Genomic DNA, 27,535 nt, shown 5'->3' on the forward strand with positions numbered 1-27,535 from the left:
TGTTTACTGGGACAATGGGATCCACGTTCTATTGTTCTTGCGGCATTCGTATGCATGTGCTTGTCTTGGTGTGTGTCTCTGTGCATTTGTGTGTTTGTTTGTGTGTGTGTGTGAGTGTGTGTGTGGGAGAGAGAGAGAGAGAGAATTCTGATGGCTGAATGCTGTGAGTCACCCCATTAATGTCATTATTGTTCATCTTTATGGAACTCCATACCCGAACAAATTCTAAAGCATGAGGTGTGAAGTATTGTACCTTCTCCCTAGTTTCCTTAATCTAAGGTTGTATTGCTTTTCCCTGACAAATTCTGCAATTTGAAAAACCTCGAATATACCCCGCCTTCGGACGTGACCAGCTCAGAATGGTGCCCCATCTCCACAACTTTCCCTTTATCCATCACCACAATGGTATCTGAATCCATAACTGTCGACAACCTATGTGCCACCCTAATTTGTGTGCAACCACAGCCCTCACCAGATTGAGCTATGGCCCTCATGACCATTGCCTCTGATTCAGCATCCAGTGCACTCGTGGCCTCATCAAGCATCATGATAGAAGGCCTCTTTAAAAGGGCCCTAGCAATGGCTATTCTTTGCTTTTGACCCCCAGAGAGCTGGCACCCCTTCTCCCCCACCATTGTATCATATCCATCTGGCAAACTGCTCACAAATCCATGAGCATTTGCTTGTTTTGATGCCTCCAGTATTTCAATCTCTGAAGCATTCTCATTCCCATAGCGAATGTTATCCACAATTGAAGTGCTAAACAAGAGTGGCTCTTGCTGCACCAACCCTATGTGAGTCCTCAACCACCTCAACTCGTAATCTCTAATGTCCCTACCATCGATTAGTATCCTACCTTTCTGAGGATCATAGAACCTCAGCACCAGCCCTAAAACTGATGACTTGCCTGATCCACTAGGGCCGACGAGAGCCATTTGCATGCCTTCTCCTATTGAGAAGCTCAAGCCCTGCAAAATTAGGGAATCAGGTCTCAATGGGTATGAAAACTGAACATCTTGGAAGCACACAGCTCCGCAGATTCTGTCTCTTCTGAGGCCTCCATTCCTTTGAGGATCAATGTGGCTTTGCCTATCGAGAACCCTTAAGGCAGGTCTTAGGATGCGAAGGCTTGCAAATACAGTAGGCAACAGTGTCCAAAGCTCGGTGATTGAGGGCACTGTGAGGGAGAAAATCTGATAAGACCTTATCCCGTTCTCGAAACTGGCTTGTTTTCTCTCCACCAAAACTGTGGTATACCACAATGCAACTGCATGTGCTATGTTCCATAGGCACAAGGAGAAACCCTGTATGAACCCATACTTGAGGCTCTCAATTCGGCTCCTCATTAGTGGGTCCATGAGCGAGCTATTGGCTTGTGCAATGAGCCGGTCCTCACACACAAAGGAGGCCACAGTGCGTATGTTTGATGCTGATTCAGCCATGATTTTACTAAGTTTAGAGTGAGAAAGTGAAGAGTCGAGAGCAAAGCCTTGGGCCGAGCGGGCTTGGACAAGACCACCAATAAAGTGACATGGCATCACGGCCCAGGCAACGAGGCCCATGCGCCAGTTGACGACCATGCTCACAGTGGTGGCAATGGCGATAGAGGAGATACATTGAACAATCACGGAGGTGCGGTCGGAGATGATGACTTTAATTTGACATGTGTCAGCGACAATGTGCGAGGTGAGGAGGCTTGCATTGTTCTCAGGTTTCTCAAACCAGGCGAGCTCGTTGCGAAGGACCGCTGCGGAGACACGGTGAGGATATTAATTTTTATTTTCTTGTTATTTTTCCTATTTGGTGACTATTACATGTTATAAACTTATATTTTCTTATACACTCAGGTCGTGTTTGGGTGCGGCATATAACTGGCTGCAAACCGCTCTACTTAGCATAAGGGCAAACCTTTGCAATTTGGCCCTTACACCTGTAACCAGTTATTACCATATAAGTCGGGCAACGTGTTGTAGATATTGTGGCCACACCAAGCACCTAATTTTATGGGTGCAGTATATGAACTGCAATATCCATTTCTTATACGCCATCTAGAGACACCCTTAATGTTTTTATATAAACTTTATAGTATTTATTAGAGTTTAAAAAAACGAATCGGTGACCCGAATCAGTCTCACCTGTACTTGTGTCGAATTGGTGGATCGGATCGGAGAATCAGCCAAATCTGCAATTTTTGTCCCAATTTTTTTAAAAAAACTACTATAAATCTCTAAAAATCTTTTAGTTTCTAAAAGAAATTAGGAGTGGTGCATTATGTACTTTCATTACTTTGTAAAAATAGGTGAATACTAAGACGTTGTTTTCCTGTATGGATGTCTGTATAATTATTACTTACAATATAGTACTACAATATGTAACAAAATTATTTAAAAATATTAGAAAACAGTTCCATATTATGCGATTAAAAAAACCAATTTCCATATAAAGTGAAATTTGTATCACATCAAAGTATCAAATGTTTATTAATTCACTTTACTCATCCAAAATTATCACAACGTAAGTAACTATAATGTTATATACTGAAATTGCAATTGTTGGTTTATATTTTATAATTATTTTACTGCAAATAAGGACAAATCTAAAATGTCTTATAATATTATCTAATTTTAAAAAGCTTATTTGTAACTGTAAGAAAAAATAATACATTACATAATTTATAATGCAAATCAATTAATAAATAAAATGCAAGATTTTGTTTTCAATGTATAATTATTAACTATAGTATTATAATAAATTTTTTGGTTATTCACTAAAAAATTCTAAAATTGGTATTTTTTAAGTTAAAGAAAAAAATGAGGGTGTTACAGTATGTACTTTCATTTTTTACATAAATACGTGACTATTGAAACGTTTCCCTGTTTGGATGTCTTTATAATTATTTATTATATAATTTAATACTATAATATTACATCAAAATGATTCAATTTTTTTTTTTAAATTCTATTTTATATGATTAAAAAACTAATACCCCTTCTAAACCAAAATTAATATCACATTAAATATTTATTAATTCTCTTTGCTCATCCAAAATTATAACAACCTAAGTAGTTATAATGTTATACATTGAAATTGGAATTATTGATTTATATTTTATAATTATTTTACTATATAAATTAGAATAAATTTAATTTTTGTCTTATAATATCATCTAATTTAAAAAAATTTTATTTACAACAAAAAATAATACATTACATAACTTGTAGTACAAATAAATTAATAAATAGGATACAAGATAGAGATTGTTAATAAGGTAGGAGATTTGGGAGAGAAAGAGAAGCCAACGCGAGAGAGAATCCTAGGCGAGTGAGAGAGAGAGTAAGTTACTCAGAGAGAAGGCGAGATAGGGAGCGAGATGACGCATTTGATCAACGAATGAGGCTTTTGCCTCTATAAAACCTGAACAATAGGATGAGCTCATGCGCTCATAGAACCACATGGGGCCTATTAAAATACCATATGATGGGCAAACTGCCCTTTGTTTTTTTAAAAAATTAAAAAATGACTCAGTTTCACAAACTTGCCGATTTGTGACATCATACCCAGACTCATGACCTCATAGGTACGATTTACTGTTGTGATATGTCCGGATCTCGTTTTATTAGTGGATCCTGGACGGTCCAACCAATACCCGATCCGGATCGCCCGATTTTGGATCGGGTCAATGATTTTTTAAACACTGGTATTTATTATATGGGAAAAATTTATATAGAGCCGAGGCTCTAAACAATCAAATTTGAGCCTACCTCAAAAATTTCACTAGAAGAGGTTTGTTTTGATGCCCAAATATCTTCAAATCGATCATCTTGACATCAAGATGCATGGACATGAGAAAAAACGGATTTTAAGTTTTGGAAATAGTGTATTTTGTAATGCATTTTGAGACCGTCAATTTTCAAGATTTTCAAGTTTTGATAGATTTGTCGATCTACACTATTTTTGAAGCTTTAAACTTTTTAAATAAATATGAAAATATATGTTAAGGCTATCACAAAGATTTCCAATATTGAAACAACATTTCTCGACACTATTTGAAAGTAGGCTTTAATTTGATTGTTTAGAGCCTAGGCTCTATACAAACCACACCCTTATTATATTTGTAAACTATGAGAATATACGACTTATGTGTTTTACTTTTGAATGAGTTATAATTTTTTCTTGAACTTGTTTGCTTTGTACAAGTAGAAACTACGGACTGTAAATTGTTCTACTTTTTTATCTCCAGAAGATTTCGAACATTTGTTTGTGCCCGCACACACGTGCGCATGTGGTGTGTTACTCTTTTATCACCAGAAGATTTCAAACATTTGTGTGTGCCCACGCGCGCGCGTGTGTGTGTTAGAGAGAGAGAGAGAGAGAGAGAGAGAGAGAGAGAGGTAGGTTTAGAGGTTAAGGGGCCACACCTGAGTACAGAGCTTGCCTGAAGTTTCCCATGGCTGCTTCTCCCACCACTCCATAGAAGTAATGTTGCAGGCTGTGTGTGAACACAGCTAGTAATCCTACAACTGCAAAACTGATTGAGTAGATCCTGACCTGTCCCTTTGGGTCATGGCTGTAATATGCCACCCCAATTGTCATTATATAAAAACCGAAAAGAGGCTTGGAAATCCCTGAGAGAGCAGCAGCTGCGGAACCCAGTAAGGTTTTCCCAAGGTCATGTTTCCTTAGTCCAAACCATATTCTGAAAAATGGTGACGGTCTTTGCATCTTTCCTTTTGTTCTTGAAACTGTAGGTAGTTCACTTGATTGGCTCTTCACATCCATTGACAGTTCAGTAATTTGTGATTTTGTACTGTGATGGTCTTCATATAAGGGACTCCAAATTTCTGTTATTGTTCCAGTTGCATTCATTGTTCCAGTTGCATTTGTGTTATGGTATGATTGGGGGCTCCAAATTTCCTCAGGAGAGTCATTTGTTTTCCTATAATGCAATGCTAATTAGTGAGTCTTGCATTGTCTGTGTTGTTGTTATTATTATTATTATTATTATTATTATTATTATTATTATTATTATTATTTTTGAGTGTCTGTGTGTTTGTGTGTGTGTGAGACAGAGAGAGAGAGGACCTTGCATATTACCATTGTGCACTGCTTCTTACCTCCTAGCACCTAAGCCAAATGGCCCAACTAGCATGGAAAGATTTTCTTCCCTTTGAGATGAGTCATTGTCACTTTTGATGTTGTCAATGCTTTGTGTTGTGAAGAGAGCATGATAGAAGTCATTTGTCTGAAGCAACTCATGGTGTGTCCCAGTTTGTCTCACCTGGCCATCCTCCACCACAGCAATCGTGTTCGCATTTATGATAGTTGAGAGCCTGTGAGCTATCACAATTACAGTCCTCCCTGACATGGCTCTTTCTAAGGCATCCTGAACTAGCTTCTCTGACTCAGAATCCAAGGCGCTTGTAGCCTCATCTAGTAAAAGGATTGGGGGGTTCTTAAGAATTGCCCTTGCTATTGCTATTCTTTGCTTCTGCCCCCCCGATAATTGAGCTCCTCTATCTCCCACCTGAGGCATGGGAAAACATGTTTACTCGCTTACCATTGGTCATATTTTGCCTCTAATGCTACAAGAATTGCATAAAGAAAGAGTGGCCAGACCTCAGTGTTGTATTGGTCGGGAAGTTTTGATATGAAGGAATCTGCATTAGCGATGGTGGCTGCATTCTTGATGTCATCATCGCTGGCATCAGGATTTCCAAGTCTAAGGTTGTCACGAATTGTGCCTGTAAAAAGGGAGGGCTCTTGTGAAACAAGCCCAATATTTCTTCTTAGGAATTTGAGGTCCAGCTCTTTTATGTTTTGGCCATCGATCAATACCTCACCTGCATGTAACGCCATGAGTTATTCTTAGGCACCATTCTGTGTCTATCAATGAGTGTCATAGGCATTTAGTACGTCGGTTTAAAAATCAATATGAATAGACATGTTCATACATTTGACTTTTATAAATAAAATACTATATTATGATATTGTTTTTTTATTTTTATAACATCAAAAAATGGAATGACGGGATGTAGAATGAGCGGGGTAACTCAAAATGAGCTGAGTTTTGAGTTCCCTCATGTGGCCTCATTGATGGGTTGAATTAGATATATATGACCAACATCCCTATGTGTCAACATGTGTCGAGGTGTTGAGATGAGTAGACATGCTACATGTGTCAAAAGACCACGTGTTAGTATCATAGGCACCATCATGTTATTTTGAGTATTTTAGAATTTAAGGTGTATTTGGAATGGGAATGTCATGGTCTTTACGATTCTTATGAAAGGGACAGTAAACTGTCGCCTTTTATACTTCAAAACTTATTAAGCGACTGTCACTGCCTGATTCCCTCTCTATCACTATCTGTCCATGAGTTGGATGACGATGACACGAGTGTCTTTAGTCATATGGATCCTAGCTACATGAATTTTGGTTTTCTTTCTCTTTGTTGATGTTGAGGGATGTTTTGGAATAGTGGGAGAGGATATCCTTAAACATGTTGGGTTCCGGAATATTGTGCCCTTGAAATTATTGGATTCATGAAGCTGACCCCCAAAGTAGGGGGCATTTTTGTGTGTGTGTGTGAAAGAGAGACTACCTTGAGATGGATCATAGAACCTCTCAATGAGAGAAATGATGGTGCTCTTCCCGCACCCACTGCTACCCACCAAAGCAACAACGTTGCCTGCAGGGATGGAGAGAGAAAAGCCTCTCAACACAAACTGGGCTTGGCGAGAAGGGTAGGCAAAGTGAACATCGTGCAGTTCAATGTCTCCCTTAATTTTCTCAGGTGTAATTCCAGCCACGGTATAACTGATTTGGGGCTTCCTCTCTATCACTCTGAAGACCTCGTAGCCGGCAGCCCCTGCTTGGTTGAAGGCTTGCATGTCCGGGGCAGCATGTGTGAGAGATCTGCAATAAGACTTGGTCATGAGGGGTATAATTGGTCATGAGTTCAAAATATGAAGCACTAAAGTTTGTTGGGTAGGTTAGAAATATGAAAATATGTGCTTTTATGGAGGTTGGTTACAAATATGAAAGTCACAACTCGGAAAAGACACTTCTAATGGATAGGCATTGGCAAAGGTATTGTGTTGTACAAAATCCTGATCCTATTTTTTTTTTTTTTTGTTATTTTCTTTTGAGGTAGGATTTGAACCCGTGAGGTCATTTTGTGGCTCCACCACCCTGATCACCTAGGCCTAGGGCCGTGTAAAACCCTGACGGTTTGGGTTGATGGCAATGTAAAAAATATGCAATGAAGAAGAGCAGAGAAGAATACCACAATACACCTACGAGCGACCCTAGCTCCAAAAACAGAACAAGACAGTTCTCTCAACATATCTCCCTGAGCCAAAAGCATATAAGGCTTTATGTACAGTCTAAATCCCGAACTTAATTCTCAAAGAAAGATATCTACATGCTGAAAATACCTTGAAAGCTGCGTAGTTTCTCCTGTTGTGATGTAGATGATCAACAAATATTATATCTTAGAAATTTTCTCATGTAGCCAAATGGTATTGGGAGATTGATAATTTGGAAACCCATTATTCAGTTGTTTTAGGTTAAATTTGGCACTATGGAAAAGCCAAGCATATGGCTCTAGGTGGAAGAATTACATTTGGCTCTAGGTGGAAGAATTACATTGTTGAAGTGCATTTGGTGTGCCAAAGTTTTGTGGTAAGTATGTTGGAGAAATTAATGAAAATTTTCTATGCGGAGGTGATGATATTAAAAGAAGATGTCATTTGGTGAGCTAGGATCAAGTATATACTTTGAAGCAGTGGTTTAAAAAACTGATCGGTGCTCCGGATCGGGCACTTCAAAAACCCATCCAGATCGGTGAATCGGTAATCCGGATTGGGAATATGTCGAATCGGTCTGATTAAGCTTTAAAAAAATTCCAAAAATTATTAAAATTCGTTATAAATGTTATCTTTTAGGAATCCAATAAAAAAATGAGAGTACTACATTATTAAGTTTCATTTTTTCAACAATTTGTGAAAATTGAGATGCTCTTTCCCTGTATAAACTTATGTTAACCATTAAATTTACATCATATAAAAGAAAAATCATAGAATTATCATGGATAAAATATATAACTATACATAGACTATAATAAAGAGTAGACTAAATCAATGAAAGAATGGCCACTAAAATCTCGTTTTGGCGAAAAACCCCTAATCCGTTAAAAAAACCCAAATTATTACAACCTAACTAACTATAATCCAAAATTATTACAACCTAACTCATTATAATATTATATATTGAAATTATAATTATTTGTTTACATTTTATAATTATTTCATTATATAAATAATAACAAATTAAAAATATTTTATAACATTATCTAATTTAAAATGTATTATTGACAACTGTAAGAAAAATAATACATTACATGATTTACAATGTAAAATTTAATAAATAAAATAAAAGATTTGGTTATTAATGTAAAAATTAATGAAATGCATACAGATTTTGGAAATAACACTTTAATTTTTAAAAAATTTAATTTTTTAGGTTTCTATAATAAATTTAGTGAAAGAGATTGTTAGTAGAAAGAGAGAGATTTCAAATAGAATAAATTTTTTATTTTTCATTTTTTTATGTCTTTTATATTATTTACAAAAATAATTATATCACTATATACAACAAAAATTAACTGCTATACAAAAACTTAACTTTATTATTTTCTTTTTTTTTATGCCTTTTATATTATTTACAAAAATAATTATACCACTACGTAACGCCTAAGGGGATTCGACCTTGGGAGGTCAAAGAAAATAGCGGAGGTCATAACCATCGCGCCTCCTCCCTGCATGTGATTATATGCTGCCTATTAATAGAATATATTTACATTCCGTTTTTATTTAATGATGTTTGGGAATTATCCCACATCGAATGATGGGTATTCAACTTTGCTATGTAAATAACTATGTAATATGTTATGAAGCATGCAAGCGGAAACACTGGGGCAACCTTACGTGTGATATGTGCCACAGGATTTTGTTGCACGTGTCCGCGTGTCTGTGTCAGAGTGGTGACGTCAGCACGTGTCTATGTAGAATCAGAACGGTGACGTCAGAACCGTCGGTTTATGACGTCATTAGGCGGTTCAATGTTTAAAACCGCTCGGTTCTCTCTAGACACGGGCGGTTTCGTGTATTATGGCGTGTCCGTATCGGAGTGGTGACATCAGCCCGTGTCCGTGTCGGAGTGGTGACGTCAGCACGTGTCTGTGTAGAATCAGAGTGGTGACGTCAGAACCATCGATTTATGATGTCCTCGGGCGGTTCACTGTTTAAAACCGCCCGGTTCTCTCTAGACACGGGCAGTTTCGTGTATTATGCTAGAACCGAAACGGGGCTGTCAATTCCCTAGTCGAACCGGGCGAGTCCGGTTCGACTCGGCGAGTTTTCAAACACTGCTTGAAGAAAGGGGTTTGGACATCCAAAGGCTTGAATTAATGAATAAAGCCTTGTTGACTTAGTGGTGGTGAAAAAAGGCACAAGAAGACGATCACCTACCAAGGCAAGTTCTCATGCCTAAATATGGTTTAGATAAAAAGCTTTCATTGAATGGTGATAAATTCTTTTGGGAAAAGGTGTTTGGAAAGGGATGTTTAGATATAGGGTGCAGTTTGTATAGAGCCGAGGCTCTAAACAATCTAAGTAAAGTGCACTTTCAAATAGTATGAAGAAATGTGGTTTCAATACTGGAAATATTTATGGTAGCCTTAAAATATATTTTCATCTTTAATTAAAAAATTTAAAGCTTAAAAAATAGTGTATATTGAGCTAATCTATGAAAACTTTGAAAATTGACGGTCCAAAAAATGTAAGCAAGAAAATAAGGTTTAGCGATAGCTAGTCTCTCGCCTTTGCAATGCACTAGTGCAACCAATCAAATTATCTATTTAGAAACTATAAATATTTTGATTGTTTGTGGCATGCAAAGGCTATAAACTGGTCCCATTAAACTTTCTTTTCAACTTACAGTTTTTATCTTATGTATTTTGTTTATAATAATTAATCATCTCTATTTCATCAGTCTGGCTATGCATTGCACAGTGATGATAAATGGTGGTGAAAGTCATGGTCAATGAGAAAAACCTTAACTTCAAGATAGAAAACTGTAATTAAGGAAAAAAACTCACATTGCACCAAAGAGTATGCTTATCACTGCCGCAAGTGTCAGCCCACCATCGGATTTCCCAGCAGAAACCACAACCGCTCCGATCCATATGATCAGGGCCCACATAATAAAGGTAACACCCTGAAACATACCCATCCCAATGCCCTTTATGAGGGCCTCTTGTTTGCTTAACTTGAACTGCTTATCCACACATTGTGAAAAGGTCCTTAGCGCTGAGCTCTCTCCCACAAATGCAAACACGGTCTTAATTTGAGAAACGTTCTGACAATGAACATATCATATTGAGGTTACAATGTTGTAATGGATACAAAAGTTATGCACTGTTGTGTAACTTTTAGTTTTAAGCATGGGCTGTTTGGATAAATGTCAAAGTTATGTCAAGAATTCCTATATGAACCTTTAGTGGTTCCAAATTCATAATCAATATTGTATGGATTGTTCATTTAGTTTGACATATTTTACCAAAGAGCAAACATTTGTGTGAATGATATAACTACTGCATCTGATAATGTGTATAGCAGTTTGGAGAAAAGATTGATTCTTGTTCCCATGCATTTAGTGTATAATGTGTAATAGCAGTTCGGAGAAAAGATTGATCCTTGTTTACATGCATTTAGTGTTTAGGATGGTGGGACACTAAAGTGTGATGTCTTCGGTTACATTCTTATCATAGGTAGGAGACCCCGTCCATGCTGAATAAGCCCCCAACAAGAAAAAAGAACTTTAAAGAATGGGCTTGAGGCTTAGTGGCTAGTGTAGAGGGGCGCCACAATGTGACATCTTGAGTTTCATTCCTACCACAGATAAGAGATTCTTTCCACATGGACCTACTTAAAAAAAAATTATTTATTTTGGGGGATCGACCATTGCATTTGAATGGTACGTGGTACTGGAAATACTGTGACCAATCAAACCATGCTCATTTGAATTTTTTTGGAGCTAATAACACAATTATTAGAAACAGATTGGCCATTGTAATAATGAAGAGTCTGGTCTGATTAAAACCCAGTTCGACTAGTAGTTGGATCAATTAGACAATATTAAAGAAAAAAAGGTATCATAAAGGCTCAAATTATCTTACAAAATCAATAAAGGCCTCAAAATATATCACATTCGCTGTTGTTACTTTTAAAGTTCCACTTTATAAATCTACCTCCTATAAAATTTTGTTTAATAATTCTCAAATTGACCCCATATAAAATTTTGTTTAATAAATTCTCAAATTGACCCCATTTTAAAGTTGAAAATCCCACACAATCGGGGGCATTTAGGATAATTTGGTACACTTGAGCGGCCCTATCCAAATTACAAAAATACCAGTAACTGCTTTTGTTTGGGAACACATGACTATCAAATGATGAAATACTCCTAGTTGCTAGTCTTAAACATACGCAATTATTTTGATCATTTGGTAAATCCTTTTTCCAACCCTGAACAACTACATATATAGTTTCTAATTCGGATCGAGCCGCTTAGGTGGTCCAAATTACCAAAACACCCCTCGTTGTTTGGGTTCTCAACCATGAAGACCGGTAATTTGGACAATTTTTAATTTTTTTTGAAGAGGTACCTTTGTGAAATCAATTTAAAACTATACTCATCAGTGTAAATTAGATCATTTGATTTTGTAAAAGCTTTGGACACTTCCATATTATTTTCTTAAAAACTTGTAGAATTAAATGTTATTAGGTTATCTCAAAATCTATTTTTATATCTATTATAAAATTTTAAATTTCAAAATGGTTAAAATCAAGTAGATCTATAAACATATAAAAATCTTGAAAATAAACGGTGTTGATAATATGTTGTAAGATGCATTATTTCTTAGACTCAAAATCTGTTTATTTTTCATAGTCATACATCTTGATGTTGAGATGATCAATCACAGAGTTTTTCAACATTAAAATAACATTTTCTGATGGATTTTTTAGGTGTATCCGTAGTTCTACATTTTAAGGTTACAACCTTATATAAGCTTTTTCCTTAAAAATTAGGGTAAAGAATTAATAAATAATTCAAAAGAATAAGAAGTCGTAAGAGAAAGTAAGGGCAGGGTAATGAAGGACATTCATTAGTAATTTAATGAAAAACACTATATCCTTTCCATTCCTTTCCCAATCTAAACTCTGGATTAGGTTGGAAATATATAATCCAAACCCTAATAAGCCATTGACCCTGCCTTTCACATCCCCTATTCCCCTCTTCCTCTCTCTCTCTCTCTCTCTCTCTCTCTCTCTTATCTCTCAAGTCTAAACCTATATAGGCAATATCAGCCAAGCATTTATTGAACAATTCTTGACTTCTTGTTTTAAATTTCTATAATTTATGTGACCATCCTCTTTCTAACCTTGCATCACTACTATCGAATCAATGAAAACCTTAATATCACGCACAACGACATGGTTTTCATGCAAGCCTCTGCCTAGTTTTCAACATGTTTAGAATGATTGGAATCCTCGAAAAACTAGACTATGAAACACGGACACACATATTTGGGGTCTGACCGTGTGTCAACACTTGGTTGACACCAACACGTGTGTCAAAACCGATACAACATGACTAATCATTGTCCAATACTATGTCTATGAATGGGGTGTTTATAGTCTAGAAAAACCATTTTTTATGAAAAAAATATTAGTAACATTGTTAATGTCTCTCTCTTCAAGTTGTGAATCTCCATCAAACTTATTCTTCAAAGCTCTCCTTCTTCCCTACATCTCATCTTGCTGTGTAAGGTAGGTTCATTCATTTGTTTGATTCATTTTATTTTTCTTTCATATTATAAGATCTCATTCTTTTGGGAAGATTTAATAATCAAAGTTTTCGTATAGGTTTCACCCTAATGTAAATCACAGCACCAATGGCATCTGTAACAAGTCCTATTATTAGTATTTATTTGTATGGTATGATCTTAAAGGATCTTATTATAATCCTTATTTTCGTTGTTTGATTGCTGTATTCAATAATAGTATAGGACTTTGTTAACACAAGGTAGATTGTGTAAATCATAGAAACTATTACGGGCTAATTATTTAATAACATTAATCTGGGTATATGATTATTCTATTTAGTGTTTATTTTCTTTCATGAGATGATTATTATATTCTGTTCACTTGAGTGTTACTTTCTTTTTCACTGATATAGTATACATTATAATCTATTTTAGTTTGGTTTTTATAATATATATATAGCCTCTCAAACCCAAAGATTAACCTCAATAAAAATAATTTTCATAATTTCTCCTTCTATACACTAAAACAGTAATGTCTTTAGATTGAATAGAGGCCAATCCAATTTTTAGATGGTGAGATTTAAGCGTTAGAAAACTCGACTTTCATGTTTTTCTATTGAGAATAATGATCGGGTGATTCTTAAGTGGTCCGCAAACTTTCATATTGAAAAAATCTCCCAAGTAAGTCTTCTGACCAAGGGAATAGAAATAAACTATGCTCCCTCAGGAGCATAGTATGCATGGTCATGTCTTAATGAATAGGTTTATGGCTTATACTATAAAAGTAAGATGCACGTCTAACTTTTATTGGCTGGTGTCAGAACCTTACAGTAGTTTGAAAATTCATAATCAATACTAATTACGAAATTTAAAATTTCAAAAACAGCGCAAATCAAGCATATCTATAAATATTTAAAAATCTTGAAAATAGATTGTCCACATAACTTACCACAAGATGAACTTTTTTAGGACTTAATTTTTTTTTTATTCTTTTTTTATATATATTCATATATCTTGAGATGATCAATTGAAAGGTTCTCCAACTCTAGAGCACTCTTTTCTACTGGATTTTTCTATGTACACCGTACTTCTACATAATAAGGTTACAACCTTATATAAACGTTTTCCTCCTTATAAAACCTTAAAATCTTTATCCTTCTTATAGGTTTTATGGAACAGCCTATGGCCTATGAGGTATACCTCTTATTGTGTGTCTTTGTGCTTCATTAATGTACTAGAAAGAGAATGATTGATGAGGAAGATACCTGCTCGACCATTGCAGTGGCTTCTGATAAGAAATCCATCCTCAATTTTGAAAAAGAGTTCATCTTCTTGCTATAAGTGGCTCCAACCAGCATTATCATGGGCACCACTAGAAGTGTAAACATGGCTACTTGCCAACAGCAGTAGAAAGCAATCAAAATGCCACCGAAAAATGCCGCGAAACACGATAGAAAATGTCCCAGCTGCCAACAACAATTATTCTCTCGATTAAAGCAAACTTGGAAGGATGGAAAATCTACGAAGGGATTGTGTCGGGGCAATTCGAAAATTGAACACAAAAGAGAAAGCATCAGATAAATTCAAATGTCTGAACCTGAATTTCAAATCACTCTAAAAAAATTAAATAAAAAACATTAAGTATTTGAGCAGTTCAAAATTCTAACATTTGAACCGGCCAAATATTTATTCATTTTGTATCTTGGATGGTTCAAAAGATGGACCATCAAATAGACCCAAAAGTTCCATTTCTTTGGTGTTTAGAGCAATTCAAAAAGACTTTTGACTTGCCCAATTTCTTAGTTCATTTTGTGTTTTGAACCAATTGAAAGTTGAGCCTTCAGAGGTTAAAATAAGAAAACTCAAAAAATTTGAACCTTACTATAAAATATCTCAAAATATGGACCCCAAATGAATAACAAAACTTATTTACTTTAGATCCCTAGGTAAGTTCACTACAACAAAACAACGAGAATACTATAAGAGAGAGAACGGGTACATATCTTTTTAGGTAAAATAATAATAATAATTTCGGGTAAAGGTCGCCCATTGTAAATCCCCTTGAACAAAATAACTAGGACTTAAACATTAAAAAAAAACCAAAAAACAAAAACAAATAGAATTACAGATGGAGAGAGAGTGATCAGGGGATTTCTGAGTAAGGGCATTCTTCATCTTCATGTTTCATGTTCAAGTAGTACTTCAGGACTTTGTATATATATATATATATATATATATATAGGAATAATACGATTCTCAAACTCTCAAACTCAATACGGCCGGCCCAAATACTCTCTCTCTCTCTCGTTCACAAAAGGCAAAAGATTTAGGGAAAATATCTCATTATCCCTTATTTTTTACTTCTATATCTCATGAGACCCAATGATTGAAAATATTACTTGTAAGCAAAAGGTCTCTATTTTTTCTATCTTACAACCCCTTGGGCTTCTTTGATCATGAAATTTTTACCCAAATAAATATTAAAATGACACCCTCTCTAAATTTTTTCTTTTCTATTAACGTTAATCTCTCAAATCACCATCTCTCTATCTCAAAACTCTCTCTCTCTAATACCCAAAGTTACAGAGAAATTCCCCTCTCTACATCATCTCTCTCTCCTCTCTCTCTATAAAAATTATCGAGCCCTTTTTGCACCCCAATATACTATAAACTCTCTAAAAATACCCATTGATATGAAGCCCTATGTTTTCCGCTCAGCCGCTCTTTGTTTCCAGTCACCAAGGTAGGCGAGAAAGAGCTTTGGTAGCTGGAAATGAAGAGCGACTGAATGGGGAAAATAAGGCTTCAGATCAATGGGTATTTTTAGAGAATTTATTGGGGTGCAAAATGGGCTAGATAATTTTTAGAGAGAGAGAGAGAGTGGAGAGAGAGACGATGTAGAGAGGGAAACTTCTCTGTAACTTTAGATTTTAGAGAGAGAGATATGGAGTTTTGAGAGAGTGATGGTGATTTGAAAGAAAAAGAGAGAGGGTGCTTCAAGAGATTGACGTCAACGGAAAAGAAAATTTTAGAGAGGGTGTCATTTTAATGTTTTTTTGGGTCAAAATTTCATGGTCAAAGGGGTTCAAGAGGTTGTAAGATAGAAAAGATAGAGATATTTTGCTTACAAGTAATATTTTAAATCATTAGGTCTCATGAGATATAGAAGTCAAAAATAGAAGATAAGGAGATATTTTCCCAAAGATTTATATAAGGTGTCAACTTTATGCTATTGAAGTAAGGTACACCTCAAAAATCCTCTAAAAGAAAATGTTCTGGCATTGGAAAAACCTCCAATCTGATCATCTCACCTCAAGATATATAGAAACATATAAAAAAAAGTATCAATTTTGGAAATCATTTGGACCTTCTATTTCAAAGATTTTTCAAGTGCTTATAGATATGTTCGATTTCTAACATTTTTTATACTTTAAATCTCATGACTAAGGATGAAAATAGATTTTCAAGCCATCATAAGATTTTCAACAACGAAACTACAAGGGGTAAGCCTTACTTCTATGATATAAGGGTAGATAGGGGTGACATACTCTGACACCTAACATTTTATTTTAGGTGCGGTTTGTATAGAGCCTAGGCTCTAAATAATCAAATTAGAGCCTACCTTCAAATAGTATCGAGAAATGTGGTTTCAATACTGGAAATCTTTGTGATAGCTTTAAAATATATTTTCATTTTTATTTCTAAAGTTTAAAGCTTCAAAAATAGTGTAGATCGATATATCTATGAAAATTTGAAAATCTTGAAAATTGACGGTAAAAAAATGTGTTACAAAATACCCTATTTTCAAAACTTGAAATCCATTTTTTTTGTCTATATATCTTGATATCGAGATGTTCAATTTGATGGTATTTGGGCATGAAAACAACCTCTTCTAGTGAAATTTTTGAGGTAGGCTCAAATTTGATTGTTTAGAGCCTCGGCTTTATATAAACTTTTCCCTTTTATTTTTATTTTTTGGTCTCAAATTAGAATTTGATATATATATAAATAAATAAAAAAAAAGAAGGGAAATAAGAAAGAAAGATAACAGTTTGTAGCTTAACAAAACATTACCAAATAATATTTCAAAATTTTCTATTTGAGAAATTGTGGTCCTTTTGCCAAAATAGTGCGACGACACTCTCTCTACATTGTTGAGGCAGAATTTGGTAATTTGTAGAAAAAGTAAGGACCCGTTTAGAGGTAGAGATAAATGAAAGAAACCGCTTTTCCCAGCATTACCAAAAACTTGGATATCAATCTACTTGATTATAATCTTTGGAAAAATTATATTTTGGACACGATTTTTATGAGTCCATATAGAAATGAGTTCCATCTTAAAAATCCATTTTTTAGTTGGATTTTTTAACGCAATTTTTAATGACATATAATCTCAAATACGGAGATCATGAATATGAAAAAATAAATAGATTTTAAAAATTAAAAATAGTAGTTTTATAAAGAAAATTTTGGACTGTTAGTTTCTATTATTTTTAGATGAACCGACCACCCATTTGCATCCATCTTTAGGATGGATGCTTTATGTCTCGGGGGATACAAATGTAGAAATACGTCCCCCGACGCATGGAACAAGTTTCCTTGAATTTTTAATAAGAAAAATTCCTCAAAAAATTTATTTATTTTAATATAAAGTGGTCACAATCACTCTTGCCCATCAAATTTCAAATCAGATTCTTGTGAGTATATCATTGAGTAGACTCATATTTCCCAAAAAATTTCTTGAAGTTTATATCACACTCCAAACCATCCAATTTGACATCTAAGGGCTAGTAGTAATTATGACATCCTTGATGCATAGATTAATGGTCTTATAATATACAATCCCACTTAATAATTACAAGTACAAGCATTCAAATTATGTAAACATGACTTTCGGGATGTCCAGACTTATTCTAATGTTTGGTTGAGCCCAAATGGTAAGCCACACAAAACAGGGCAAAAAAAGGTCATCCCCTTTATATGTTATGATTAAAAATTAAAAAAAAGTATAATAAAACTATTTAGTTTTTGTCAAAAATGTTCGAAGTGCCCCAAACCATCAAACGTTAAATTAGGAAGATGGGGGGGGGGGTGTAGGGTCACTATTTTAGAGTTCCAAAAAAGTTTTTGTAATTGGGCAAAGAAAATATAGTCCCTTGAGTATTTCATACCTTCTCACCAATGGCATCTTGTATTAGACTCATATGGCTTGTGATGCCTGCCATGATATTCCCAGGTGTTAAATCAGTGTCAAAGGCTCCAATTTCTTGTCTCAAAACTGCCCGGAAAAATGAGAGCCGCAACCTCGAAGTTTGCCTCTCGCTTGCATACATCCAACATCCAATTTCTACACAGCCACAAATAAATAAATATATTTTCAAAGTATATAAATGAAGGACCTATTCATCAATTTATTTAGATAACAAAAAAATCCAATGCACCACTCTCTCTCTCTCTTAGGGAAAATGGCATCCATAACATTCTTTCAATTACTTGACCTTAAGAAATAGTTTTTGTTTTTTCCCTTTTTCTTCCTTTTCTTGAAAAATAGATATGAAAAAGATAGCAAAACGCCTCGATGCTTTGGTTTTCCTATCTTTCTTTCTTTCTCTTTTTTTTTTTTTTTTTTTCGGTGGGGGCCGGGAGGGGAGATTTTAGCCGTAGAAATTGAACTTGAGATATAACGTTACATCCAACTGCTAAACACTCAAGCCGAAGCCTCATTCCTAACTAACAACAACGAGTTCCACAAAATATGAATTTAGTGCCCATATTCTTTTTTCTTCTTTTCATACTAAATTTTTTATTATTGTTATGTTATGGAAAAGGAAAACTTACCTAAAATACCGGCAGGGAAGGTGGCCAATGCCATGTACCACACATAACGAACAATCTGCAAGATAAACAAGACACCATACACCATCACGCAGCCTTACAACATAGAGCATTGCACATATCCACTCCTTGTCTGGTTTTAACATCCATGCATGCACTGTAATAAATCAAATGGTACTTGGATATATATATATATATACTACAAATGCTATAAGCGAAAATGAACAGTGATTTTGCCTACTTTCATCACTGTCCAAAGTTCATCGCATGGTAATGATTGTTTGGTAGTGTTTCATTTTTCATTTTTCTTATACAAATCGGAATGACCTGAAATTTGGAGCTTGTGTTCCTAAAAAATAGGTGAATCTATTAAAAATATCAAAAAAAATATTTTACATAAAAAAATTGATCAAAATACCCCAAAACGTTTAGGCGGTATTATGGTTGATATTTTTTTACGAATTAATGTTTTTATGTTTTTATTAGGTGCATCTCATTAAGATGTTCATATGCTCCAAATTTCAGGTCATTCCGATTTGTAGAAAAAAAAATAAAAGAACTGGACAATCGTGATGATGCGATGAACTTTGATTGGTGATAAGGGTAGGCAAAATCACTGTTCATTTTCACATATAGGCGTTGGGAAGACATTTCCTATATATATATATATATATATATATATATATATATAGAGAGAGAGAGAGAGAGAGAGAGAGAGAGAGAGAGAGAGAAGAAAAAGATAAGGTTAGCCTACTAGCTCATATGAACATATGAGCCCAGCAGCCCAGATTAAATCTGGGTCGATTTGATGATCACATATGTCTGGTAGTGTTTGAATTTTAGTTTATTTTCTACAAATCCAAGTGATTTAAAATTTTAGGCGTGTGTTCATAATAAATAAGTGAATCTTCAAAAAATATCAAAAAAATATTTTACATAAAATAAATTGATCAAAATACCCCCGAAAATTTTAGAAGGGTATTTTTATCATTTATATTTTACGGATAATTGTTTTTATATTTTTATTAGGTGCGCCTTAATGAGAAGAACACACACCTAAAATTTCAAGTGATTTGGATTTACAAAAAATAAAATAAAATTCAAGTACTACCAGACATTCGTGATCGTCAGATCGGTTCAAATTCAATCTAGACCGTTGGGCTCATATGTTCATATGAGCTAGTGGGCTAACCCCAGCTTTTTCCACATATGGAAGATGTTAGGGTGAGCCCACTAACTCAAAAAAAAATGAGCCTAACGGCCCAGATTGAATATGGGCAGATCTAACGATCACGGATATACGATAGTGTTTGAATTTTAAAATTTTTTTTTACACCAAATCACTTGAAATTTGGATCATGTATACATAAAAAATATCAAAAAAATATTTTACATAAAATAAATTGATCAAAATACCCCCGAAAATTTTAGAGGGGTATTTTTATCATTTTTATTTACGGATAATTGTTTTTATATTTTTATTAGGTGCGCCTTAATGAGAAGAACACACACCTAAAATTTCAAGTGATTTGGATTTACAGAAAATAAAATAAAATTCAAGTACTACCAGACATTCATGATCGTCAGATCGGCTCAAATTCAATCTAGACGGTTGGGCTCATATGTTCATATGAGCTAGTGGGCTAACCCCAGCTTTTTCTACATATAGAAGATGCTAAGGTGAGCCCACTAGCTCAAAGAAAAAATGAGCCTAACGGCCCAAATTGAATCTGGGCAGATCTAACGATCACGGATATACGGTAGTATTTGAATTTTAAAATTTTTTTTTTACACCAAATCACTTGAAATTTGGATCATGTATACATAAAAAATATCAAAATCTTCAAAAAATATCAAAAAAATATTTTATATGAAATAAATTGACCAAAATACCCTCGAAATGTTTCGGGAGTATTTTGATCAAAGTTTTCCACGAATTATATGTTTTATGTTTTTATTAGGTGCGGCTTGATGAGAAGAATACACGCTTAAAATTTCAAGTGATTTGAATTTGTGGAAAAAAATTTAAAATTCAAATACTACCAGACATCTGTGTTCGTCAGATCGGCCCAAATTCAATATTGGTCGTTGAGCTTATACTATTCCATGAGCTAGTGGGCTCACCCAAGCTTTATATATATATATATATATATATATATATATATATATATATATATAAAGACTCTTAAAAACATCTATAGGCGAAATTGAATAGTGTTTCGCCTCACCCGTGGCGGTTTTACCTTAAAAACCGCCACAGATCTACGAGAGCGGTAGAGGTTGCTCAAGTTCTTTTGCGTGAAAAATACCGCATTGCAGTATCGCAATGGATATGTTATGTCTGTGGCGGTCTTTTTAATCCACGCCATCTAAAAAAATCTAACGGCATCAAGCCTGTGGTAGAAAATACTATACATTTTCGCCCATAATATATATATGTGTGTACATGCGTGTGTGCGTGCATGACCGCTCTATCTCGCATGTGTATGTGACCACTCTATCTCGCATGTGTATGTCAGCATGCATCATTAATCAACCTATTAGCTTTAGGTATGATGAATTACAGTTGAACCACATTATTACCTCATAAATGGCCGTCACCATAGCAGATGTGTCATGTATGTTTCCAAATGCACTTAGCGCTTTCCCTAGCAGTAAGTACCCAACTGGTTGTGCCATGCCATGGACGATAGCACCCACGGTGCCCATGGCCATGAGCATGACATCCCCCATGTCTGCATAAGAGAGTAGCTTATAAAATGGTAGAGAAGTTCTTTCATGGCTTTTGCTCTTCTCTTTCTTTTCCTCCTCTTCTTCCTGGTTCTTGGTGTAGGCAATTTGCTTCTCTTTCTCACTCTCCTCGTCTTGATCTTTTGTGGCCATGGTGGCTAGTAGTTTGTTATGAGGAACTTCTTTCCTGGCTTTGATTATTGGTTTTCTTTCCCTCCTTGTGTTCATATATATGTGGTTTATAAATCCAAGGAGGAAGAATAGAATATTTGGTGGATATGCTTGTGAAAAATATTGGAGTGGCCGTCTTTGGAATTGTCTTAGCTGTCTTAATTCATCATGCATGCCCAGCTTGGTGCCAAGAGAATCAAATAAAAATGAAGAAAACGACGCATGGGTTTATGGGATGGATTGGTGAGCTATTCCAACTGTATCAAACTCAAAGAGCTAGAGTAGATTGTTTTACCTTATAATATTGAGTAAAATTTATATCTCGTGCCATATTTATTTATTGTTATTGTGGATTGGTCCAAAGATACGGAAAATTTACATGGAGGTATATACCGGTCTGATGTTTGGAACATTGTACATGTACTTTTTTTAAGAACACTTCATGCTTCTTTTTATTTTTTCTCTATTTTGTTCCAAAGTCCGATAATCAAAACATCGGACCTAATTTATTTATTTTTTTCCCTTTTTTTTTTTCTTTTTTAAGGTGTAGGCTGTCTAATGATTCACACAACGGATGGATATTGGTTGCTCCATATTTAAAATATTGGATAGGCGGTGGCCCTACTTTTAACTTGTATCTGATATTACGAATATTGGACTGATAGTACTCTTTTAGCTTCGATCTGATATTTAGTATATCGGACATATTTTAATTTAGTTTGATCTTACAAATATCGGACTGCGATTTGGGTATATTTCACTACTAGTTATTCGAACCATTTCGAAATGGGAGCTGGAATGGGCATTTGAACCGCACACCAAACACCAAACTGAGAGATCCGAGGACCTCGCTCCATACCATATATGAATATGGTAATTACCGCCTCGTTCAATTTTATGGAAAATTTATGCGGAGGTCCAACCTTTTTTTACCAGATTTGCCCCTCAATCCAATAGTCTAATATCGAACCGGTTTACCCTCTCTCTCTCTTTTCTTTTCTTTTTTTTAATTAAGTGTAGGGCACTCAAGTTGGACTGCCCTCATATTTTACTTGTGGTGGTTCAATATTAGAAACATCAAATAGGCTTATGCTTTCATTCACGATATTGCATACATCAGACTGGTTTTTGGTGAGCTTTTTTTTTTTTCTGCCAAATGTGAAACATAGGGCATAAAAGCCCTGTTGTTTCAATTCTTCTCGCAGAGAAACCCTACACTCTTTTCCTACTCCTATCTTCCTCCCTCTCACTCTTACTTAGATCAATGGAATGTTTCATACCTAGGATAGTTCAATATTGCAAACATCAGACTGTCCAAGATACCACCCTCAACCTAAGAGTCCTATGCTTCAAACCAAAACAAAAAACATAAGATAAACCGGTTGACTATTAGAATTACCAACCAATGGGCAAATCTAGTAAGAAAAGGATTGGATCATTGCATAACTTTTCCATAAAATTGAACTAGTTTGTAATTACCGTATTGAAATACGATAAGGATGTAATTTTTCCTAATATAAAATCTTTCTTATTTTGTATGATTAAAATTTTAATGTTGTCCAAAGAAAGTGTCCTAAAAGAGGTGACAAGAATTACCCAAAAAAATAAAAAAAAGGTGACAAGAAAAAAAGTTCACGTACTTGATTTATTGTAGATATCATGCCTTATCAAGTGACCATTCTCTATTATTGTCATCCCTTTCATGCACATATATGTTGTTTATAATCACCCAATCTATCTAAGCAATAGCCCTAACTACATTATTACTTGAAGAAGCATGGTTTTTTCTCTGATGCTTGGAGTGGCTTGTTACTTTTGGCTTTTCTATTTGTCCTTCATAAATATTACAAGTGAGCTAAATTTTGAAGATAAAAATGCCATTTTTGTAATCTTTTGTTAGGGACATGATCGACAGGGCAGATTATGTATTCAAATTAATTCAAAACAATCTCCTCTGGGAGTTATTACTTGAAGAACCGGGCGTATTACTTTGCAATAGCTTGATTGTTTTTTTTATGCTTGGAGTGGCTTGTTACTTTTGGCTTTTCTGTTTGTCCTTCATAAATATAAAGTGAACTAAAATTTGAAGATAAAAATATGCCATTTATGTATGCTTTTGTTAGAGATATGATCGACAGGGTAGATTATGTATTCAAATTAAATCAAGGCCCAAAATTTTATTTTCATCTCTAATTGTAAAATTGAAGGATTAAAAAATAGTGTAGATCAAGCAAATATATGAACACTTAAAAATCTTGAAAATTGACAACCTACATAATGCATTACAACTTGCACTATTTCCTAAACATGAAATTTATTTTATCTCATGCCCATACATCTTGAGGTTGATATGATTGAATTGACGGTTTTTTAGCATCAAAACAACCTTTTCTAATAATTTTTGAAGTGCACCTTAATTTAATTGTTTAGGGCCTCACCCTTATATAATTTTTTCCTTTCTCAAATACCATGTGAAAATAACTCAAATTATTCTTCTACCTCCCTCCATACTATATGGCACAACATGAGCCTTCGGAAAATTTTCATTCCCAAGTGACTTGGGAAAATGATTTGTTTTCCGGAAATGCTCATGATTTGTTGGGCTGCTACATGTGATTGGATCTATTTCTATTTCGAGTTCCATAAAATATTGCCCTTTACTTTAAACGTAAAAATTGATATTTTCTAACTATCCCATGCAAAATGGTGTCATTTATTGTGTGTCTGCACCCAAAATGTGCAGAGGGTGGCTTCAAAATAAGCCACTAATATACATTTTCAAAGGGATATGGTTTGCACAAGGAAACACGCAAAGTATGGCACGCCTCCAAACTTTATCATATGATGCAATTTGGTGTTGAAAAGTTTTAGGATGGCTGGAAAATCTATTTTCATATCTAATTATAAAAATTTAAATTTCAAAAATTGTACAAATCAAGTAGATCTATAAACACATGAAAATCTTGAGAATGGATGGTCTAGATAATGTTTTGCAAGATCTACTACTTTTAGGATTTGAAATTTTTTTTTTTTTCATATTCACATATATCAATGTCGAGATAATCGATTAGATGGTTTTTCAACATCAAAATACCTTTTTCCGAAAGACTTTTAAGGGGCGTCTTAATTCTACAATATAAGGTGTCAATCTTATATAAACTTTTTCCTTTTCAAAATAACATAAAAAGTTGGGGTTTGCCGCAGCATCTATCCCATAGTCATCCCACACTAGGGTAGTTTTATTGCAGGAGAGCACTTGTCGAATGTTGGGTTGCCGGTCACTTGGACATCGCATCTCCTGTTACATGAATCAAATGTTTCATTTCATAAGGGAAAAGCTATCTTTTTCTCTTATGTGTATAAGGGACTTCGCATTGTAGAGGGACATCGCATTGTAGAGGTCCTTCAACGAGCTTCACAATGGACACGGTTGAGTATGTGTATTTTCTTGGTTGGCCGCCTTTTTAGAATGAGGCATAGTGACACAAGCACAAATAGCCGCTCAATCTGCAATCGGAGATGTGGCCATAGGCTACTGAGGCATCTGCAAGGTTCCTACTAGAAGGGTAACTTCTTCCTTCAAGGAGGAGCTCGATTCCATTTGTCCTCAACTCGATTGAGAGGAAACCAAAAAGGGAAGAGGAGCACCAATCCCTAGTGGAGTCGCCGCATGATGTTGGGCAATCTCTAGAGCCCAAAGAGTGATAGTGCAAATGTGGCTCAAAAAATGCTCAAACGCCGCAACCTGCTTAGGCGATTAGCCCTATGCAGAGTTTTTTTAATTTATTTTTGAGTAAATTGGTTCAAAGGTGTCTTCAGATACCTTATTAATTACATTCAGAGAAAGCAAACAACTCTTGTTTTAATTAGATTAACACCCCAACTAATAGAGAAAAGCAAAAAGTTGAGAATATAAAGACACAAAGGGACCAAATTATCCTCCCTATGAAAAAAAGTACCAGATGAGCATGAGTATAGCCAAAACCTTGTGGCTAAGGAATTTCATAAAAAAAATGCCAATGATTGTCTTAGCCCAAGGTCCATGATTCAAAAGAGAATAAAAGAACAAACTTCCGCACAAGAAGTTCCAATTGAAGTAGAAGGAATAAACTTGCAGCAGGCTCAAGACACCCCTATCCTAGATAGCAGGGCAGGGGTAGATGATCCAAATCTTGAGTTTATAGATTCTCAAATTCAAATTGAGGAGAGTAACTGTAGCCAAAATTTTGAAACTCAAAAAAATGAGGAACGTACAAGAAAAATCTCAATTCTTGGCGAAAAAACGAGCGCACAAAAAATTCAAGACATCCTTGTGATACATATCACCACAAAAGAAAATGATCACATCTTTCAAATAAGTGTAGTGGGTGGCCCACATGAGGCTCAAGTCATCCATAAGCTCAACCGAGATCTAGGGATTATCAAGACTACAATTGGGAGGAATTCCTTAATCTCGACATTGCAATCCACGAAGAAACAAAAGAGTCAAGCCTAGAGGATTCAATTGAACTATCCCTGAATGTGAACCCAAAAGTAGATCCGTCCCCTCAAGAATGGATAAAAGAAATTGAACCTCTAGAAATCCTAAGAGGCCCACCTGGGCCACCTTCACTTGACTTCTTAGCAGATCCACCTATTTGGGATGAAGAGCTAAGCCTAAAGCAGCCAATTACATCAGTTACTATGATTGATCTAACAATCAATACCGAAGAAGCGAAGGATCCAAATTTGATCATTCTTGAAGATTTAAAACCTCTGGAAGAGTTACAAGAAATCAAACCCTTAGGCCGCCTGGGCCACTTTCACATAATTTTTTTAATAACCCGCCTATATGGGATGAAGAACCAGACATTAAAAATCAAATCATATTATTCCCTGAAGAGAAAGGATCCAAAGAAAATGATATAGGCAGGGGCATGACTCCATTACTTGAGGCACCCCACATTCAAAGAAAAACGGAAGATCCAACAGGGGCAGTCCTATCCACCAGTTTGATAGGGATCGCCCCATCTGATGAAAATATTATGGAGGCGGTCCCATCTAAGATACTGATTGTCTCATCAAATGGAGAAGACCCTACAGGGGCAGCCCTGCCAAACCACTTGATAGGGGCACCCTCACTTGATGTTTAAAATAAAGCAGGTGCAACTGCTGAGGCCCATGCCTTATCTGACGACTCCCAACATACCTCGAGGTGACATACTCCTCAAGAGCAACATGAAGTTGCAACTAAAAAAGATTACCAAAAATGCGTGGGGTGATCACTTACTCCACTCTTTCAAATAAGCCAAGTGGGGCATCCATGCTCTGCTTAGGCATTCTACTATGTGGTATTAACAACCTAAGGAGTTGAAAAATAGAAAATAATAATAATAATAATAATAATAATAATAACAATAATAATAATAATAACAATAATAATAATAATAATAATAATAATAATAAAATGAAGCAGAAGAAAATGATCTCAACGACCAACCCATATGTTCCCGTACCAAAATGCTTGAACTTGTGGATACTAGGAATCAGGATAGAAGGCGAACAAGAAGTTCAATTAGCTAGAAATTCATCCCATCATTTCTTCTAAATCAAAATCTCATTCGATTGAAGAATCTTACCCTAAGAAAGAGGTCCAAAGTCAACGATATCTACACTGGCAGCTTCCCATGTAGTAGTGGAGTAACTACAACAACAAGTGTCACCGACTCAAAGATAACATGGTTCCTATTGACTGTCACTTCAGATCTTGATTGTCGGATACCCTTTAACCGCACTGACTCAAAGATAGCAGTGCCAATTTGATGGCTTACGGATCAAAAACATCCATCGGCATACCACCTACCCAAAGGGTACTGGTCATTCAAAAGAACGATCTCTCGAAAAAGGTTTTCCTTCCCACCGTGTCTCAGG

The 27,535-nt window shown here is 35.2% G+C and overlaps 1 protein-coding gene across 1 annotated transcript; it reads right to left on the reverse strand.

The window, feature by feature from the left end:
• Nucleotides 1–148: 148 nt before the first annotated feature.
• LOC18436449 (ABC transporter B family member 19) lies at nucleotides 149–21,940 on the reverse strand. The gene is made up of 10 exons (XM_088845803.1): nucleotides 21,308–21,940; nucleotides 18,728–18,782; nucleotides 18,061–18,236; nucleotides 14,155–14,355; nucleotides 10,160–10,419; nucleotides 6,602–6,915; nucleotides 5,617–5,840; nucleotides 5,115–5,524; nucleotides 4,419–4,936; nucleotides 149–1,747 (listed from the first exon to the last, which is right to left on the reverse strand). Exons 1-10 carry the CDS (start codon nucleotides 21,797–21,799, stop codon nucleotides 270–272), a joined length of 4,128 nt encoding a protein of 1,375 aa, XP_088701929.1. The 5' UTR covers nucleotides 21,800–21,940; the 3' UTR covers nucleotides 149–269.
• Between the last annotated feature and the right edge of the window lie 5,595 nt (nucleotides 21,941–27,535).

Source organism: Amborella trichopoda, chromosome 9 (assembly GCF_054954075.1).
Source record: "Amborella trichopoda isolate Santa Cruz 75 chromosome 9, AtrichopodaSantaCruz75HAP2 v2.0, whole genome shotgun sequence".
NCBI classification, from domain to species: domain Eukaryota; kingdom Viridiplantae; phylum Streptophyta; class Magnoliopsida; order Amborellales; family Amborellaceae; genus Amborella; species Amborella trichopoda.

Bases quoted from the DNA above. Each gene is read 5' to 3' on its own strand.
- LOC18436449 (XM_088845803.1), bottom strand. From the start codon at position 21,799: ATGCATGATGAATTAAGACAGCTAAGACAATTCCAAAGACGGCCACTC. The intron at 10,420-14,154 runs GTATCTTCCTCA...GTTCATTGTCAG, and splicing joins CCACTGCAATGGTCGAGCAG to AACGTTTCTCAAATTAAGAC. The intron at 5,525-5,616 runs GTCTGGCCACTC...CCCATGCCTCAG, and splicing joins CCGACCAATACAACACTGAG to GTGGGAGATAGAGGAGCTCA.